The sequence below is a fragment of the Babylonia areolata genome, chromosome 31 (genome assembly GCF_041734735.1).
Source record: "Babylonia areolata isolate BAREFJ2019XMU chromosome 31, ASM4173473v1, whole genome shotgun sequence".
Lineage (NCBI taxonomy): Eukaryota > Metazoa > Mollusca > Gastropoda > Neogastropoda > Buccinidae > Babylonia > Babylonia areolata.
Genome location: NC_134906.1, coordinates 30,804,500 through 30,821,690, shown reverse-complemented (window position 1 = coordinate 30,821,690; position 17,191 = coordinate 30,804,500). Strand labels below are relative to the sequence as shown.

Sequence of the window (17,191 nt, the reverse complement as noted above, 5' to 3'; positions counted from 1 at the left end):
TTTCAGGTCTTCTGTCCCTTGCTTGCGCATCTTCTTGAAGACGTGGTCTCGTCTGTTGATGAGTCGGCGTAGGGCTGGGGTGATCCAGGGCTGGCTTACCTTGACACGGACCTGCTTGTGGGGGATGAACTGCTTGACAGCTGCGTGAAGAGTGTCTCTGAAGCAAGCCCACAGCTCGTCTGTAGTAGCAGTGTCCTTCATCTCTTCCAAGGTGTTGGTGAGGTTGGTCGTGGACTTCCTGAGACCCTCCCAATCTGCCTTCTTGTACAGTGGGATGGAGCACGGTGCCTGCTTCCTCTTCTGGATGTAAACCACCACCTCACAGTAGACTGCGGCGTGGTCAGACAGCCCAGGAAGGACTTCCACTCGCGGGATCAGCTGTGGGTTGTTGGTGATGATTTAAGTCCAGGGTATTTTCCTCTCTAGTAGGTTCTTCCACAAGTTGTTCAAGGCTGTATTCGTTCAGCATGCTGATGAAGTCATGGTGTAGTCTGGAGTATACAGGCTTGGATTTGAGGGCCATCAGCTTCCAATCCCAACTGGGAAAATTCAGGTCACTGCCGATGAGGAGATGAGCGTTGGAATCAGCGTGGCCTGCTCCAGTGACGTGTTGAATTGGATCAGGCTGGCTTCATCACCGTCGTCTTTGATCCATGGACACTAATTATCTCTGGGAATTCTAGTATCTATGTTTGATCCATGATCCCTACACTAAGAATTAGGAATATTACCTAAATCCTCTTTCTTTCTTTCAGTGGTGGTGGCTCTCTGGCTACGACATACTTTTCTCAGCCGTCTTGAGAAACCTTGGCATCTTTGTTGTTGAAACGCTGTCTATGGATGCACATGTCAAACACTTGTGCCCGCGGCAATCTGTTCAGTCAACTGCATAGGTGAGGCACAATTCGCCTTTTCCACTGCTGCTGCCGGCCAACAAGCTTGCCGTTGTTTCTTTCATAATAGACTACTGTAACTCGATGGGATCTTCTCGCTGGTCTTCCTGAAAACAGACTGAATAAACTTCAACGAATTCAGCCGAACCATGCAGCCCAAATCATACCCCGTAAAAAGGCGTAACTATCGCGTTGTGTGGTTATGCTGCTGCCAGGCCTGTCCAGCAGATGTTGCCCAACAAACTGGACGCCTTCTTGAGAAACTGAAACAGTAACGTCTGCAATGTTTGTTGTCATTGTCGTTGTTTCTGTAAACTTGAACTCAATTCTTTAATTACTGTATGTGGATCCCACAAATAAAGAAAAGGAGACAGATATCGAAGAGGACACAAAAAAGGCGGTGAGACTGACCTGCTAGTCCCAACACCACCACCACCACAGATATCGAAGGGGACATAAAAAAAGGCGGTGAGACTGACCTGCTAGTCCCAACACCACCTCAGTGGAGTGATGGCCTAGAGGTAACGCGTCCGCCTTGGAAGCGAGAGAATCTGAGTGCGCTGGTTCGAATCACGGTTCAGCCGCCGATATTTTCTCCCCCTCCACTGGACCTTGAGTGGTGGTCTGGACGCTTGTCATTCGGATGAGATGATAAACCGAGGTCCCGTGTGCAGCATGCATTTAGCGCAAGTAAAAGAACCCACGGCAACAAAAGGGTTGTTCCTGGCAAAATTCTGTAGAAAAATCCACTTCGATAGGAAAAACAAATAAAACTACACACAGGAAAAAAATTTTTTTAAATGGGTGGCGCTGTAGTGTGGCGACGCGCTCTCCCTGGGGAGAGCAGCCCGAATTTCACACAGAGAAATCTGATGTGATAAAAAGAAATACAAATACAAAAATACAAATATCGAAGGGGACATAAAAAAGGCCGTGAGACTGACCTGCTAGTCCCAACACCACCACCACCACCACCACTACTACTGTATAGCTGACAGAATTTACGAAGCAGTGAAACTGAGTTGTTGATACTTTTCTTCTGGTCAAAGCTGGAAGCTGAAGGTTAATCAGTGAAACCGTCTGCTGGAGGAATCCCGGAGGCTGCACGTTAGCACGATTTGGAAGGATGATGATGGTGGTGATGTTGATGTTGTAGTAGTAGTAATAGTAGTAGTAGTAGCAGTAGGTTAGGGACAAACTGAGCAAGCTTTGAAGCTTATAAATAGTCCCTTCTTTGATTTGTTGTTGTCTCGTTCGTCATTTATCAGATGGATTTCCCCGTCTCCTCGACGAAGGTGGCAGTACGTCGCAGGTCCTCCAGTCCTCCGTAAAGCTTTTGGGCCGCTGGGATTGGGTCGGGCCAAGTTTTCTCTCGGAGCGCTTGGTGGAGCGGGCAGGACTGCAGCAGATGTTCTGTTGTCTGGCTACCTGTTCTGCAGGGGCACTGCTCTGTGTCGCCGATACGGAGTTTCGTGTATTGGTGGTGTTTCAGGCGGTTGTGGCCTGTCCTGAGCCTGAAAATGGCTACATGCTCTCGACGAGTACGGGTCTGCTCTGTTGTGGCGTGGATGCTGCTGCTTCCACTTGTTCTGCAGCTTGGATGGTCCTGGATTCAGAGTAGTTGGTAGACCTGTCCATCTGCTCTTTCGTAGTGCCTTCCTTTGCCAGGAAGTCAGCAGTCTCGTTGCCGGCCAAACACGTTGCCGTGGGAGGGAATCCATTGCAAGGTGACTACGTGACTTGTGCAGAGGGAGGCGAGAGAGGAGGACAGATCGTTGAGTTCTGGATCTCTGTTGGACCAAAGGGTCTGCAAGATGGACAGGGCGTCGGTCAGGAAAACAACGTGGTGGCTGGCGTAGGGGCTGACCTCGATGTGGGCTGCTGCTGTTTTCAAGGCTTCTGCTTCTGCTTTAATTGGTGGAGTACAGGCCGGTAGCGAGGCAGGTCTCTTCTTCTCTGCCTCCTGGATACTGAACATAGACTCCTGCCCCTCCGTCAGGTTCCGAATGGCATCTGCTGCAGAGCCGTCGGTGTAGACATGAGTGCAGAACTCCTTGGGGAACTGGTTGTGGAAGTGTTCACGGATGAGGGACTTTCTTTCAGGGCCGCTTTGGGAATCTTTGGGGCCAACACCAGGGATGCTGCACTGGATGAGGGGAGGGGATCCTTCGCTCCAGGCAGGGACGGCAAGGCACTGGGGTATCACTTTGGGGGCATGGTCAAGGATATCCTGATGCGGTTGCCGTTCTAGGGTCCTGCTCTGGTGTACGAAGCTCCCTCTCTTCAGCCAGCTTCTTTGATCTCATGACACATTCTGTTACCGTGAGACTTTGGTCGAGGTTCGACGCTTCATTTACATTTTATTTATTCATCAAACTCTAAAAATAGTTAGGACTTTTGTAGAATTGTCCATTGGCTTCTTTGAACTTGAATTTGGTAGACATTTGAGGCCTCCAGGTATGCCTGTACGTCATTCTGTAGGTAACCCCCCCCAAAAAAACAAACAAACAAAAAACAAAAAAAAACACAAAAAAACTGAAAAAAAAACCCCAAAGAAAAAACAAAACAAACAAACAAAAAAAACACCCAAACCAAAACAAACAAAACAAAAACAGGTCGGCTGCTTGACAAGAGAACGAGCAAAATTACACGGTACATTACCCAAAGAAAAGGACTGCAACCATGAATGCTGCAGCCACAAACAACAATGATGTTCGTCGACCAAACAAAATTACGAGGTACAGAGCCCAGAGTTCTGGTGGACCGCTTGATGATCCTACCCCAGAATATATGAATTTGCTGGGTATGGTCTTCAGCATGTGTGGACTTATGATGAAGCTAAAGTGGTCTGCCTGGGTCGCTGTGTACTGTTCCTTCATCAGTTTTGCCAACTCCAGGACCTCTGAAGATACCAAACAGATGCTCAGCAGCTTTATGTTGTCCATCTCTGCAGTGGTGATGTCATACCTTCAGAGTCCACAGCCTATGATGCCCCCATGGTGAAGATCTGTTGAAAGCATACAATTTAGATGTTCCACACCACGTTTTATTGTATACAATAAACAGAACTTTGAAAAAGAATGTTTCATCATGTGGTTATCTTGTCATGTGGTTGGCATTCATAGTGCAATGTTTTGGATGAATTATGAGAACAGAAATCATCCATGAGAGCTTGAAATTAAGTTGTTTAAGTTATCATGAACCAACAATAAAATGATGTGTGTGAATGTGTGTGATCCTTGAGTACTCGTCATAAAGTTAGATGACTGAATTGTGAAATGTGTGTGTGTGGGTGATTACTGATTTTTATGACATTTTCATTTGTGTAATGTGAAGAAAAGATGTGATCATCATTTCAAATAAAACTTTAACTTTTAATAAAAAAAACAAACAAACAAAAAACAACAGCAAAAAAACAAAAACAAAAACAACTTGAACAAAACAACCTTTTTGTGGCATTGATGCGTGGACAACCACGGACATTATAAGTCCTTGGGTACCGACAGAAAACTGAAAGTGGAATGGGAAGCCCAGGGTGGCATGAGGCAATGCGCAACTTTCAGATTAAAAAACTTACATGGTCATACTACCCGGGACATGCAGGTGTTAAGGGACTGAAATGAGCGAGCTTACAGACTTGCTGGTAACGCAACAACAACGAGCGGCCTACATCTAGGAAAACTGGAAATCAGTCCTCAGAAAAGTCAAAGCATGCCAAAAAGAACAGGTAATGCGAGTGTGTAACTTAATTAGTGTACACATGTGTCAGGAGAGCTCCGCTGTGCACGTAGTGCGTGTATATTTCAGTGTGTGTGTGTGTGTGTGTGTGTGTGTGTGTGTGTGTGTGTGCTGTATGTTTTACATTTATTTGCTTATTTGTTTAATTATTATTATTATTATTATTATTATTATTATTATCGCATTGTTATTATTATTATCATCATCATCATTATTATTATTATTCGGTATTATTATTATTATTATTATTCTTAATTCTTCTTATTATTATCATCATCATCATTATCATCATCATCATCAATATCATTATTATTATTAATATTATCTTTTCTTTTTTCTCTCTCTTTTTTTTTCAAATAATTTTTCATTATATATATCAGTATTTTTTTTTTTTAGATATTCATTTAGCTCTTCTTTTTTTCTCTTTGTTCCTCTCAAGGCCTGACCAAGCACGTTGGGTTACGCTGCTGATCAGGCATCTGCTTGGCAGATGTGGTGTAGCGTATATGGATTTGTCCAAACGCAGTGACGCCTCCTTGAGCGACCGTGATACTAAGACTGATACTGGTGGACAACCTATGTGTCACACACACACTGGATTGTACAGCAAGGGTGGTCCGGTGTGCTTTGTTTTCTTTTGATGTCAGTTTTATGCCTTTTCTGTAGGCCTACATTTAAAAAAAAAATCTTGGAAATTACACAATATTAGAATGGGCATTTTATTATTATTAAAAAAAAAAGTGCTTCCGGTAAAAAGACATACACGCGCACACACATTAAATGCCTTCACTGCGCATGTTCCGCTTCGCACTTCCTTTTCCGTCGCATGGTCAACCCCTAGCCGAAGCTATTGTGTTGATCGGAGTGAAACAACTTCGAAGTTTAGAAACATGGTAAGGATTAGTGGCATTATTCTTACGGTTATTTTAGCAAACTACTTTTGTTGTTTCAACAGCGACGAATGAAATGATGGATGTGTGGTCTGTGCTTAGATTCTGAAGGATTGAAAAGGTACACTGTCGTATGACTGAACACGAGAGCATTCATGTCGGACGATTGACTTAAGTTCTGAACCGATGATAAAATCAGAATCCCAGACGTTTCAGATCATTTAATAAGCATTGAAATTAAGTGTTATTTCATCGCATCGTGTTACGAGAAAACATTCGGGACCACTGTCAGGGTATAAGACAAATCTATACTGGTGTGATCGCAGCAAAGATGTGCTGGCTAAGGTGTAGGGTCAATGGAGCAATGATGTTTGGGCAGGGAGGCACCACCGCCACCCGCACTCACGACGTAGACTCAACCAGCCTCGCATTTTGATATTGCGATTACATTTATTCTTGTAATTTATTATGTTGATTTGAACATGTTTTCACAACAAACTCCCTTCACTGACCCCAGTGCAGCAGATTATTCAACCACAAGTTGGCAGCCCATCAACAGGAACAACATGTAAATCAGAACGCCTTAGTTCTTGCTTGGTTCAGCAGATTTGTCAGTTTGTAAAACAAATTGCCCAGAAATTATGTAAATCTCACATTTTTGTTGTATATAGCCTCCATTGTTTTCTATGAGAAATAGCCCACTGGAGAGCTTTGTGTTTATTGACATACTGAGGCATGTCACATGATTTTGTTATTTAGTGTGCATACAGTGACACTTCATTATACAGGCTATGGCTGTAGCAATGAAGGCCATCTACTGAAGAAGCGGAGGACGGCACATTTGCTGCTTTAGCCTTTAGTTGATTGCCTTTGGCATTGCTTGCATTCATAGTAAAAGTTAGATGCACACGATGGCCACTGAACTCAGTGGTCTGTTGATGAGTTTCGTATTTCTCAGTCATGAGTGAATAAGTGAAGTGACTGAATCAGCACCAGCGCATTTCATTTCACAACAATCTGGGCTCATGTTTAACAATTTTCTTGTTCTTTTGCTGCCAAGGTACTGTGTGAAAATACTTCCCAGCACCAGATATTTTAGACTCTGTGCTCAGTCATATGGTTCAGTTCATGTCAAAAAAATCATGGAGTTGTTCACTTTAAACACGGTCAAGAGGGGAAGTCGATTTCTTTTTGCACAGTTAGCTTCAGATGTCAAGCTTTGTTATAATATGTAAAACAGTTTAACATGACCCCTTGATGTTGACTTGTTGCCTATGGTGGCGACACAGCAAAGATCCAAAGGGGACCGTTGAAATGTTTTTGTACTAAAGACCATCTTTTTTCATTATGCTTAGACTGGGCTCTGATTATCATATAACAGGAAAGTAAAAGGGCTTGTGGGTGGTTAGGGGTCTTTGGGTTGTTCCTTTCCTTTCCCTCTCCTTCCCCTTCCCTCTCTCTGCCCACAACCCTTCCTTCAAAGTCTGTTGTGAATGTTTGGACACACCAGTGGGCAGCCTGGTAAGCCCAGTTACCATGGATGTGCACCATCCTCCCATCTAGTGATGTTCCAACCTTGGTCTTTCTCACTGTCTCATTCAGTCCCCTTCAACATTGCATGGGCATATGTTCTTACATATTGATGACTGGTATTTATTTAATGTATTGACTTTTTTCAGTATATTTTCTGTAATTATAACTTCAGTGTGAGAGTAATTTTAAAACATGGTTCTGTTACAGGGGTTTGTGAAAGTTGTAAAAAACAAAGCCTACTTCAAAAGGTTTCAAGTCAAGTTCCGCAGGCGACGTGGTAAGTGTGTGGACCTTCAACAGTCTGGAGACAGTCTCAGGAAGTTGATAATGATGATTGTATAATACAAGATGTTCTATATGAGGCACTGGTATGTGTGTTTGTGGAAATTGAAACTGTCATTAGTATTTACACATTGATCTGCTGTAGCAAGTAAGATTTTTCTTTGGTTAGACATTTACTAACAGTCAGTCTGTTGTATAATCTCTTTCAAAATGATGCTTTTTAATCATTTTTAGACAGGCTTGATTTGAACACTGATGTAAAAAGATCAGAAGTTTGTAAGGCCCTGTTTTTCAAGTTTAACTTGAATGGACTTGTTCGAATTCCAGTGTCATAACGGGTAACCATTCATAGATTTTATTCATTGAACTTAGATTTATCCCATGAATAAAGATCAAGATAACTAATCCAGACTTTTTAAGTGACATGTTATATTGAAATTATTTACAAGCAAATGAAAGCCTAACAACAAAGAACAAAAATATCAATTTCATTATTTTGATTCAGACATTTCTTTTCCTCAGATCTGCCTGATTTCATATCCTTTATCTGCAGTTTGTAGTTGAGGACGGGAGAGGTAAAGAACTGCCAGAAGAGCCAGAAATGAGTGAATATGATGGTGGCTGTTTCAGAGGGTCGCACAGACTACTTTGCTCGCAAGCGACTGACATACCAGGACAAGAACAAGTACAACACCCCCAAGTACAGGCTGATCGTCCGCTTTACCAACAAGGATGTGATCTGCCAGGTACTGCTTCTCTTGCTCACACTGCAAACAGTACAGTTCGTTTCTCATTTCACACATGCTTTAGTAGTCATCTTACATCATGAACACCAAATTTAGAGCAGTCCTTTAGAAACTAAATTTTACTGATGAGTTAAACCTCTTCCAGCCTTCACAGTTGACTGCACAAAATGTACTTGGTCTGAATTAACAAGATTATTTTACTTGACGTAATGGCACCCTCATAGAAACCTCTTTCTGTTCAGTTACAACGTTTGGAAATTTGTAAGGAATGCACTACTTTCCATAGTTTTGGTCTCGGATAGTTTTCATGAGGTTTTTTTTTTTCCTGTTGTTTTTTGTGAATTTTTTTTATTTTCCAGATGGTTTTTCCATGAGTGTCTTATTTTTGCAGATAGCCTACGCCAGGATCGAGGGTGACGTGATCGTGTGTGCTGCATATGCCCACGAACTGCCCCGCTATGGCGTGAAGGTCGGGTTGACCAATTACGCAGCTGCCTACTGCACTGGATTGCTTTTGGCCAGAAGAGTGAGTGGATTTGGAAGGGGTTTTTGTGTTCTTGTGATGAAAGGGCTTTACCCCCTCATCTGTGAAATTCTTACAAGAGTTAAAGCTGAGTCCATGGGGATTTGCCCAAGTGATTTGTGTTGTAGGTACAGAATAAAACGTGACACAGTGTGGTGTGAGGTGGCAGTTGTTGAAGTTTGGCCTGGATTCTACTGAGGCCAGGAGGTGGCTACATTGTCACTGTATGTGTAGAATGAACGATTATGGACACTGTTGGTGTGTTTATAAACTGTATCATGTGTGGTGTAAGTTGTTCAGCTGTATTACGTGTGGCATGTGTTGGTGACAGCTGCTGAAGACGTTAGACTGGGGCTCTATCTAAAAAGGCCAGGAGGTGGTTATGTCTTCAGTCATTATGTATAGAATGAACAGTGAGGAAGTGTGTTGTGTGTTACCTGTGTATGGAGTGAACAGAGAGTGAGGAATTGTGTTGTGTGTTACTGGAGTGAACAGAGTGAGGAAGTGTGTTGTGGGTTCCCTGTGTATGGAGTGAACAGAGTGAGGAAGTGTGTTGTGTGTTACTGGAGTGAACAGAGAGTGAGGAAGTGTGTTGTGTGTTCCCTGTGTATGGAGTGAACAGAGTGAGGAAGTGTGTTGTATGTTACTGTGTATGGAGTGAACGTTGTTTCCCTGTGTATGGAATGAACAGTGAGTGAGGAAGTAGTTGTGTTACCTGTGTATAGAATGAACAGTTACGAAGTGTGTTGTATGTTACCAGCTGCTGAAGAAGTTTGGCCAGACTCCTGTCATTAATAGTCAATATGCATAGAAAATGAACAGAGAGTGATGAATTATGTTACCTGTGTATAGAATGAACAGTGAGTGATCAAGTTTTACCAGTGTATGACCAGAAAGTGACAAAGTGTTTTGTGTGTGACAGCTGCTGAAGAAGTTTGGCCTGGACTCTATCTACAAAGGCCAGGAGGTGGCTGATGGAGAGGAGTTCTACGTGGAGGATGAGGAAGGTCAGCCAGGTGCCTTCCGCTGCTACCTGGACATTGGCCTGTACCGCACCACCACTGGTGCTCGCATCTTTGGTGCAATGAAGGGCGCCGTGGATGGTGGTCTGGACATTCCCCACAGGTGAGGGCACTTGGGGGGAGGGGGATCTGGTGGGGATCTGTTGGTTCAGTGTGTGGAACTGGTGGGGATCTGTTGGTTCAGTGTGTTGAACTGGTGGAGATACTGGTGGGGATCTGTTGGTTCAGTGTGTGGAACTGGTGATATGTTGGTTCAGTGTTGAACTGGTGGAGATCTGTTGGTTCAGTGTGTTGAACTGGTGGGGATCTGTTGGTTCAGTGTGTTGAACTGGTGGGGATCTATCAGTTCAGTGTGTTGCTGACCTAGTGGGGATCTATCAGTTCAGTGTGTTGAACTGGTGGGGATCTGTCAGTTCAGTGTATTGAACTGTTTATGCTAACTTTCTGGCCCTGTCTTTGCAGCCCCAAGCGCTTCCCTGGCTACGACAGTGAGACCAGCAACTACAAGGCGGATATTCACCGTAACTACATCTACGGCAAGCATGTGGCTGAGTACATGGAGCACCTGCAGGGAGAGGATGAGGCCCTCTACCAGAAACAGTTCTCTCGCTACATCAAGCTGGGCATCACTTCTGCAGGGGTCAGTGTGCTCTTTCCCTTTGATACAGCTGTGTGGATGTGGGCCTGGAGACAGACTCTGTGTGTGTGTGTGTGTGTGTGTGCCCTTTCAGAGTGTGTGTGTGTGTGTTCCCTTTGATACGGCTGTGTGGATGTGGGCTTGGAGACAGTGTGTGTGTGTGTGTGTACCCTTTCAGAGAGAGAGGGAGTGTGTGTGTGTGTGTGTGTGTACTTTCCCTTTGATACAGCCGTGTGGATGTGGGACTGGAGACAGATATTGTGTGTGTGTGTGTGTCCTTTCCCTTTGATACAGCTGTGTGGATGTGGGCCTGGAGACAGATATTGTGTTTGTGCCCTTTCAGTGTGTGTGTGTGTCCTTTCAGATTGTGCGTGTGTGTGTGTGTGTGTCCGTCCTTTCCCTCTGATACAGCTGTGTGGATGTGGGCCTGGAGACAGATATGTCTGCCGTTTCCCTTTACAGCCCCTGTGTGGATGTTGACTTGTCTTTGTAAAGAGATTGTGAGATTGTGTGGGGGTTTTAGGCATTCACAGTTGGAATATTTGAGTTTGTGAGGATGTTGAGGGGTGACAGAATAAAACGGGAGCACAAAGATCAGGGTTGGGAGAGTTCTGGAGAGGGAAGGTGGTGCATGGGAAAACAGCTGGGCTTTGACACCCCCCCTTCCCTCATCCCCACCCTACTACCTTCACCTCCATTCCTTCTGACATGTGTTCTGTTTGTGTGAAAGGAATGGGTGAGGGGAAAGAGTACAGGTGGACTAGCGAGATTGTGTAATGAAAGAGGAAATTAGTTCTGTTCAGCATGTGTAATGAAGTGTTGCCATGAGTTGATGGTCTAGGAAAGGAAAGGGGAAATACAAATTTGTATTGAACATTGTGTAATGAAGTGTTATTATGGGTTGGTGGTATAAGGAGACGAAAGAGGACATTGGAAGTTGTATTCAGCCTGTGTAATGAAGTATACCATGGGTTGATGGTGTGAAGAAAGGAACTATTCAGCCTTTGTTATGAAGTGTACAATTGGTTGATGGTGTGGGGAAGGGAAATAGGAAGTTGTATTCAGCCTGTGTAATGAGGTGTACCATGGGTTGATGGTGTGAAGAAAGGAACTATTCAGCCTTTGGTATGAAGTGTACAATTGGTTGATGGTGCGAGGAAGGGAACTGTTCAGCCTGTGATAGTGTAATGAAGTGTACCATGGGTTGATGGTGTGAGGAAGGGAACTGTTCAGCCTGTGATAGTGTAATGAAGTGTACCATGGGTTGATGGTGTGAGGAAGGGAACTGTTCAGCCTGTGTTAGTGTAATGAAGTGTACCAGGAGTTGATTGTGTGAGGAAGGGAACTGTTCAGCCTGTGATAGTGTAATGAAGTATACCATGAGTTGATGGTGTGAGGAAGGGAACTGTTCAGCCTGTGATAGTGTAATGAAGTGTACCATGAGTTGATTGTGTGAGGAAGGGAACTGTTCAGCCTGTGATAGTGTAATGAAGTGTACCATGGGTTGATGGTGCGAGGAAGGGAACTGTTCAGCCTGTGATAGTGTAATGAAGTATACCATGGGTTGATGGTGTGAGGAAGGAAAATAGGAAGTTGTATTCAGCCTGTGTAGTGAAGTGTACCATGGGTTGATTGTGTGAGGTAGGAAAATTGGAAATTGTATTCAGCCTGTTTAGTGAAGTGTACCATGGGTTGATTGTGTGAGGAAGGGAAATAGGAAGTTGTATTCAGCCTGTTTAGTGAAGTGTTGCCATGTTCTGCAGATGGAGGAGATGTACAAGAAGTGCCACGCCAACATCCGTGAGAACCCAGAGGCCAAGGCCAAGTCGGAGAAGACCGTGACCAAGAAGAGGTATGTGGCTGGGTCCCTTTCTGCATTGGTGGTGGTTGTGCAAACAGACACTCTTGTTTTGGAAGTACATTGTACAGAAAATAACCGTTATGTGACAAGGTATCCATCTGTCTTGTTAGTTGTGACTGAAACAGAGGCATTCTTGTACTGTAATTACGTTGTTCTCCTGCCTCGGTTGCTGTCCAGAGGTTTAATTACACATAGGTGTGATTAACCTTCTGGTTCATGACAGGTGGTTAAAAATGGTGAGGTCTTCTGAAAAGAAATAGTGAATGAAGTGAACATTGTGTAACCAGAGACTGGATGAATGAAGTGAACATTGTGTAACCAGACTGGATGAATGAAGTGAACATTGTGTAACCAGAGACTGGATGAATGAAGTGAACATTGTGTAACCAGAGACTAGATGAATGAAGCGAACATTGTGTAACCAGAGACTGGATGAATGAAGTGAACATTGTGTAACCAGAAACTGGATGAATGAAGCGAACATTGTGTAACCAGAGACGTTGTGTCTGATAGGTGGAACCGCAGCAAGCTGTCAAAGGCCCAGAGAATGGCACGCGTCAAGCAGAGGAAGGAGGCATACCTGAAGAAACTGGAGGAGGATGACGATGAATAGACTGGACTCACTGTACTGCTTCATTGAATTTGAATAAAGATTGACAGCTTCACTCCGGAGGCTGTCTTGCCAGTCTACTGGAGGATTCCTTGTGTGTTATTTTGTGGTTGAAAGTGTGCTTCATTGCAAAGAGTGCTGAGGGGCTGACAAGTTAAAACTGTTCAAATCTACTATGATGTGTTATTTTGTGGTTGAAAGTGTGCTTCATTGCAAAGAGTGCTGAGGGGCTGACATACAGTTAACACTGTTCAAATCAACTGTGATCAAGTCTTGACACATGAAACGTTAAGTTGTCTAACTCTTGAAGCAGCTGGGGTAATTAAAAAAAAAAAAAGTAATTGTCTGCATGGTATGGTGCTTTGCATTGAAAACAAGTGCACCATTTCAAGTTAAATCTCTACACACTACATATCTCACTGACTTGCTGAGTTTCTCTGCAATGAACTCTCAGCCTTGGTCTTGCTTTCTCCCTGTTCTTTCAGTACATGATCCACAGGATGTCTTGGTCTTATGGCGTCAAAAACTTTTGATCTGGATTCAGAATGCCAAGATGTGTTTCTGCTGCCAGTTAGGGGGCAGGCTTGGTGTTGGCTCTGAACTGGGCACTGACTGGTTGGAAGGTAAAGTTCCCTCATTCAGAGAAAATAGTATCGTAAGGGTGTGATTGGAATGGTCCATTTGTCTGCTGTCAGTCGTTTTGAGATATGTGGCTGTGGTGCAGCGATTTAGAATTGTGTGTTGTCAAGTTTGGCCTTAGACTGCTGGAGTGACTTGTGCCAGCTCCTCTCTTTCTTGTTGGACTTTTTGTTTTTCCATGCGAACGGTTTTTACTGTGCAGATTGTGCATCATTATGTATGATCTCATCACATAACAGTTGCTGGCATCATTCACAAATGTGCAATTTACAATAATGAATACTGCTAGTGGACATTAAAATGTGACACTCCAGGCTTGTAACGCACATTTCGCTTTCTTCCAAACATATAAAAGGACATTGCATCGATAAAAACATACTGCCTGTACCTAAAAAAATAGTGCAAAATTAGTAAAACAATCGATTAGGATGTGCAGTAAGGAACTTAAAACATCCAATGAGATATACATGCTACCTCAGTATACTTGGTATCAGGACAAGCACTCACACATAACGTCACGTACTGGACAATTTTAGAAAAGATGTTTGAGGGGACATTAAGCTTTCATTTAGTAGAAGGAAATGCAGGCATTTGTTGCACAGACACACTGAGTTATCACAAGTGTCTTGTCACCAACATGACGGCTGGGCCCAGGTGAAATCGGATCAGTGTGGCTTGAATAAGAAATGCAATAACTACTTTGTGCCAGATTACCAATGCACACAATATATCGTCAACCTAAACCACTTCATTGTACAGTATGGAAACTCATCCAGTTTAGTCATCTGGGCAACAAGCAACGTGATTTGATTTTATTTCATCCCATTACTCTCTGCTCTTCCCTCTTGCGTGTGCACATTATCTTTCAAACCACAACAATCATTTATCATTGTGGAGAAAACTAGAGTAAGGAAGACCAGATTTGATGTGATGGTATGTGTGAGGTTTCAACAGGTTGAGTGGTATGTCAACTGGAGATCGATTGAAATCCCACAGCTCACTTTATTTAGTTACACCAGTAGAGTTTGCTTAAGCCCTACAAAAAGTGTTGCCATAGTGCCTATAAGACGTCCTCTGACATTCTGCATGTGCTCTGATTTTTCCTTCGTTGGAGTTTGGTTCAATTCACATAAACAGACTGAACAGTTTGTTTGATGTGTCTGGATTTATAAATACTATTTAAATGAACATAAGGTAGAAGACCCCTTTCTACTGGATAATAATTTGTTAACTGACCGTGTGATAGGTGCGTGGAAAAGGGGGTTGCATCATGTGCAAAGAAAGGCATTGAAAACTAGTGAAGCAAATAGTGTGGAAAAGGGGGTTGCATCATGTGCAAAGAAAGGCATCGAAAACTGTCTAGTGAAGCAAATAGTGTGGAAAAGGGGGTTGCATCATGTGCAAAGAAAGGCATCGAAAACTGTCTAGTGAAGCAAATAGTGTGGAAAAGGGGGTTGCATCATGTGCAAAGAAAGGCATCGAAAACTGTCTAGTGAAGCAAATAGTGTGGAAAAGGGGGTTGCATCATGTGCAAAGAAAGGCATCAAAAACTGTCTAGTGAAGCAAATAGTGTGGAAAAGGGGGTTGCATCATGTGCAAAGAAAGGCATTGAAAACTGTCTAGTGAAGCAAAGAAAGGCATTGAAAACTGTCTAGTGAAACAAATAGTGTGGAAAAGGGGGTTGCATCATGTGCAAAGAAGGGCATCGAAAACTGTAGTGAAACAAATAGTCACAGTCAGCAGATTTACACATTTCTGAAAGCTCAGTTTGTTATTTGTGGGCAGCTTTTGGGATGTATAAGGATCTTTGTCTGATGATTGGTTTGAAAATGAAGGTGATTGACAACGACAGTGATGAAACTGACGACCCATTTGATGGTAATTCAGTCCGTCCATTCAATCAAACAGCGTTTTTGAACAAATGGCTGTCACTGACAGAATATGTGCAGTGAGCATTGGAAGAAGGGGAGGAGAGGGAGAGGAGTGATGTAAGACGACAGGTCGAATGCCAGCCAGAGGTCATCAAGGGGCAATGGCATTTGGGAATGAGTGCCCCTGAAGAAAAAACGAAACAAAAACAAAAAATCAAAAAATCCCAAAAACCAAAAAAAGAAGAAAAACAGCAGATAATACCCATCTCACAAATTGTTAAGTGATTTCCAGGTTTTCAGAGCCATCTTCTTCCTCTGCTTGATGACCAACATCAGGATGCTGATGAAAACTGGCGTGTTGTGGGAGGTTGCTGTTGGGCGGTTACTGTTGGTCGCAGTTCAGCTGGGTTACCAAGGGATGTTCTGTTAACTGATGGGGGACATGGGGCGCAGTCCACTGGTGTGTTTGCGTCTCCAGCTAGGCCAATCCGAATACCGTAGTGGTCCCCGGGAATACACCCGACTGGCACAGCTCTAGCCTTCTACGACACTACTTACTAGTGGGGGAAAAAAAGAAAGAAAGAAAGAAAGAAAAAAGGTGGGGATGGGTGGAACTAAACAGAAGTGTTGGAAGGTAGTGGGGGAGGGGGTGGTGGGTGCGGAGTGGTTAGTCTTCTCTGTTGCGTCACAGGCAGGTGAGTCTGGACTTGAAGCAGTACAGCGACTCTGCGCTGTGACAACCTCCTGGGGCAGTGTGTTCCATTCCGGGATGGTATAGGGAAGAGGGACATCTGTCTGTCCAGTGTCCTGCAGGCAGGGATGTAGCAGTTGCAGGTGTTGTTTTTTTTCTCAGCTCAACCCACTGTCTGATGGTGTTGGTAGGTAGTTCGAGTTGATGGAGATTAGACCATGGTGGAACTTGTAGAACATCTCCAGGAGAGAAAAAAAAGAAAAAAAGGAGAGAGGATCCGCTCCCCCTTCCCCCCACACCCCCAAAAAAGAATAAAAGGAGAGAGAGGGAGGCGCAGAGCCATCAGAAGAGAATGAGCTAAGGAGGGTGGGGGGTAGACCTTAGGATTCTAAAACGTCGGTTTGAGCCGCGGTTTCGGGCGCACTGCACATTGTTTGCTTTTTTGTTCGTCAGTTTTGTTCCCCCCACCCCACCCGCCCCTCTCGATTTCACATGTGTACGCATGCAGAAGACAAGCACGCCGCTGAAAGATCCTGTAATCGGTGTCGGCGTTTGTTGGGCAGTGGAAACAAATTAACACCCAGCATGCATCAACCGCGACAGAATCATCAGCAAACTTATCAGTCTTGATTGTTTAATGAAGAAACAACAAATCAATATAAAGATACATTGCCCCCAAAAAAGTAGAAGCGAAACATAAAGAAACAACAAAATGCAAAATCCATCGGCACACACACAAAAAAAAATGCCTCCCCGGCGGGGAATTGAACCCCGGTCTCCCGCGTGACAGGCGGGGATACTGACCACTATACTACCGAGGACCTCGTGTATTGCCCGGCATAATAAGAAATAAAAATATTACATACACATAAAAACACACGGAGAGACCACAGAAAGTTTCACGATCTACACACACACCTCTTCAAATAGTTTGCCAGATGTAGAAATTACAGATCTTTTATCTGTAAACACAACTTACCTCCCACTAGTTACTTTATTCAAAATCTTTCAGCAGCTGGCTGTCTTTTTACCGAAAAAGTTGACCCTCGTCATCTATTTCGGCTAGAAGCTGCTTTCTTTTTCGTTCAAGTGCAATGTCCATGAAGAGATGAAATGCTGCAAACAAAAAGATCTATTCATACAGCATAGTAAGTGCTTTACACAATTTGCCACTTATATGATATGTTTTTGGAGGCATAACACGAATTTCAGGGTTTGGGACTGACAGAACCAGTTGGTAAACATTGCACACATT

General features: G+C 43.7%; 2 protein-coding genes and 1 non-coding gene across 4 annotated transcripts in view; 2 read left to right on the top strand and 1 right to left on the bottom strand.

The window, feature by feature from the left end:
* The first annotated feature begins 5,451 nt into the window (after positions 1-5,451).
* Positions 5,452-12,815, top strand: LOC143276022 (large ribosomal subunit protein uL18-like). Of its 2 annotated transcripts, XM_076580408.1 has the most exons (8): positions 5,452-5,524; positions 7,262-7,331; positions 7,967-8,082; positions 8,474-8,608; positions 9,528-9,730; positions 10,090-10,267; positions 12,028-12,116; positions 12,639-12,815. In XM_076580408.1, the coding sequence occupies exons 1-8, from the start codon at positions 5,522-5,524 to the stop codon at positions 12,736-12,738; spliced, it is 894 nt and encodes a 297-aa protein (XP_076436523.1). In that variant the 5' UTR covers positions 5,452-5,521; the 3' UTR covers positions 12,739-12,815. The 2 variants fall into 2 exon arrangements, with proteins under 2 accessions (XP_076436523.1, XP_076436522.1); XM_076580407.1 differs by lacking the exon at positions 5,452-5,524 and having other exon boundaries at positions 7,247-7,331.
* A 3,870-nt stretch (positions 12,816-16,685) lies between these two features.
* Positions 16,686-16,757, bottom strand: Trnad-guc (transfer RNA aspartic acid (anticodon GUC)). The gene has a single exon. It is a non-coding gene; the product is annotated as a tRNA-Asp (tRNA).
* A 240-nt stretch (positions 16,758-16,997) lies between these two features.
* The window catches only part of LOC143276081 (uncharacterized), a 46,583-nt gene continuing 46,389 nt past the window's right edge, over positions 16,998-17,191 (top strand). The window contains exon 1 of the mRNA XM_076580469.1: positions 16,998-17,084. The gene's annotated coding sequence lies outside the window, so the exon portion shown is untranslated. The remainder of the gene's footprint in view (positions 17,085-17,191) is intronic.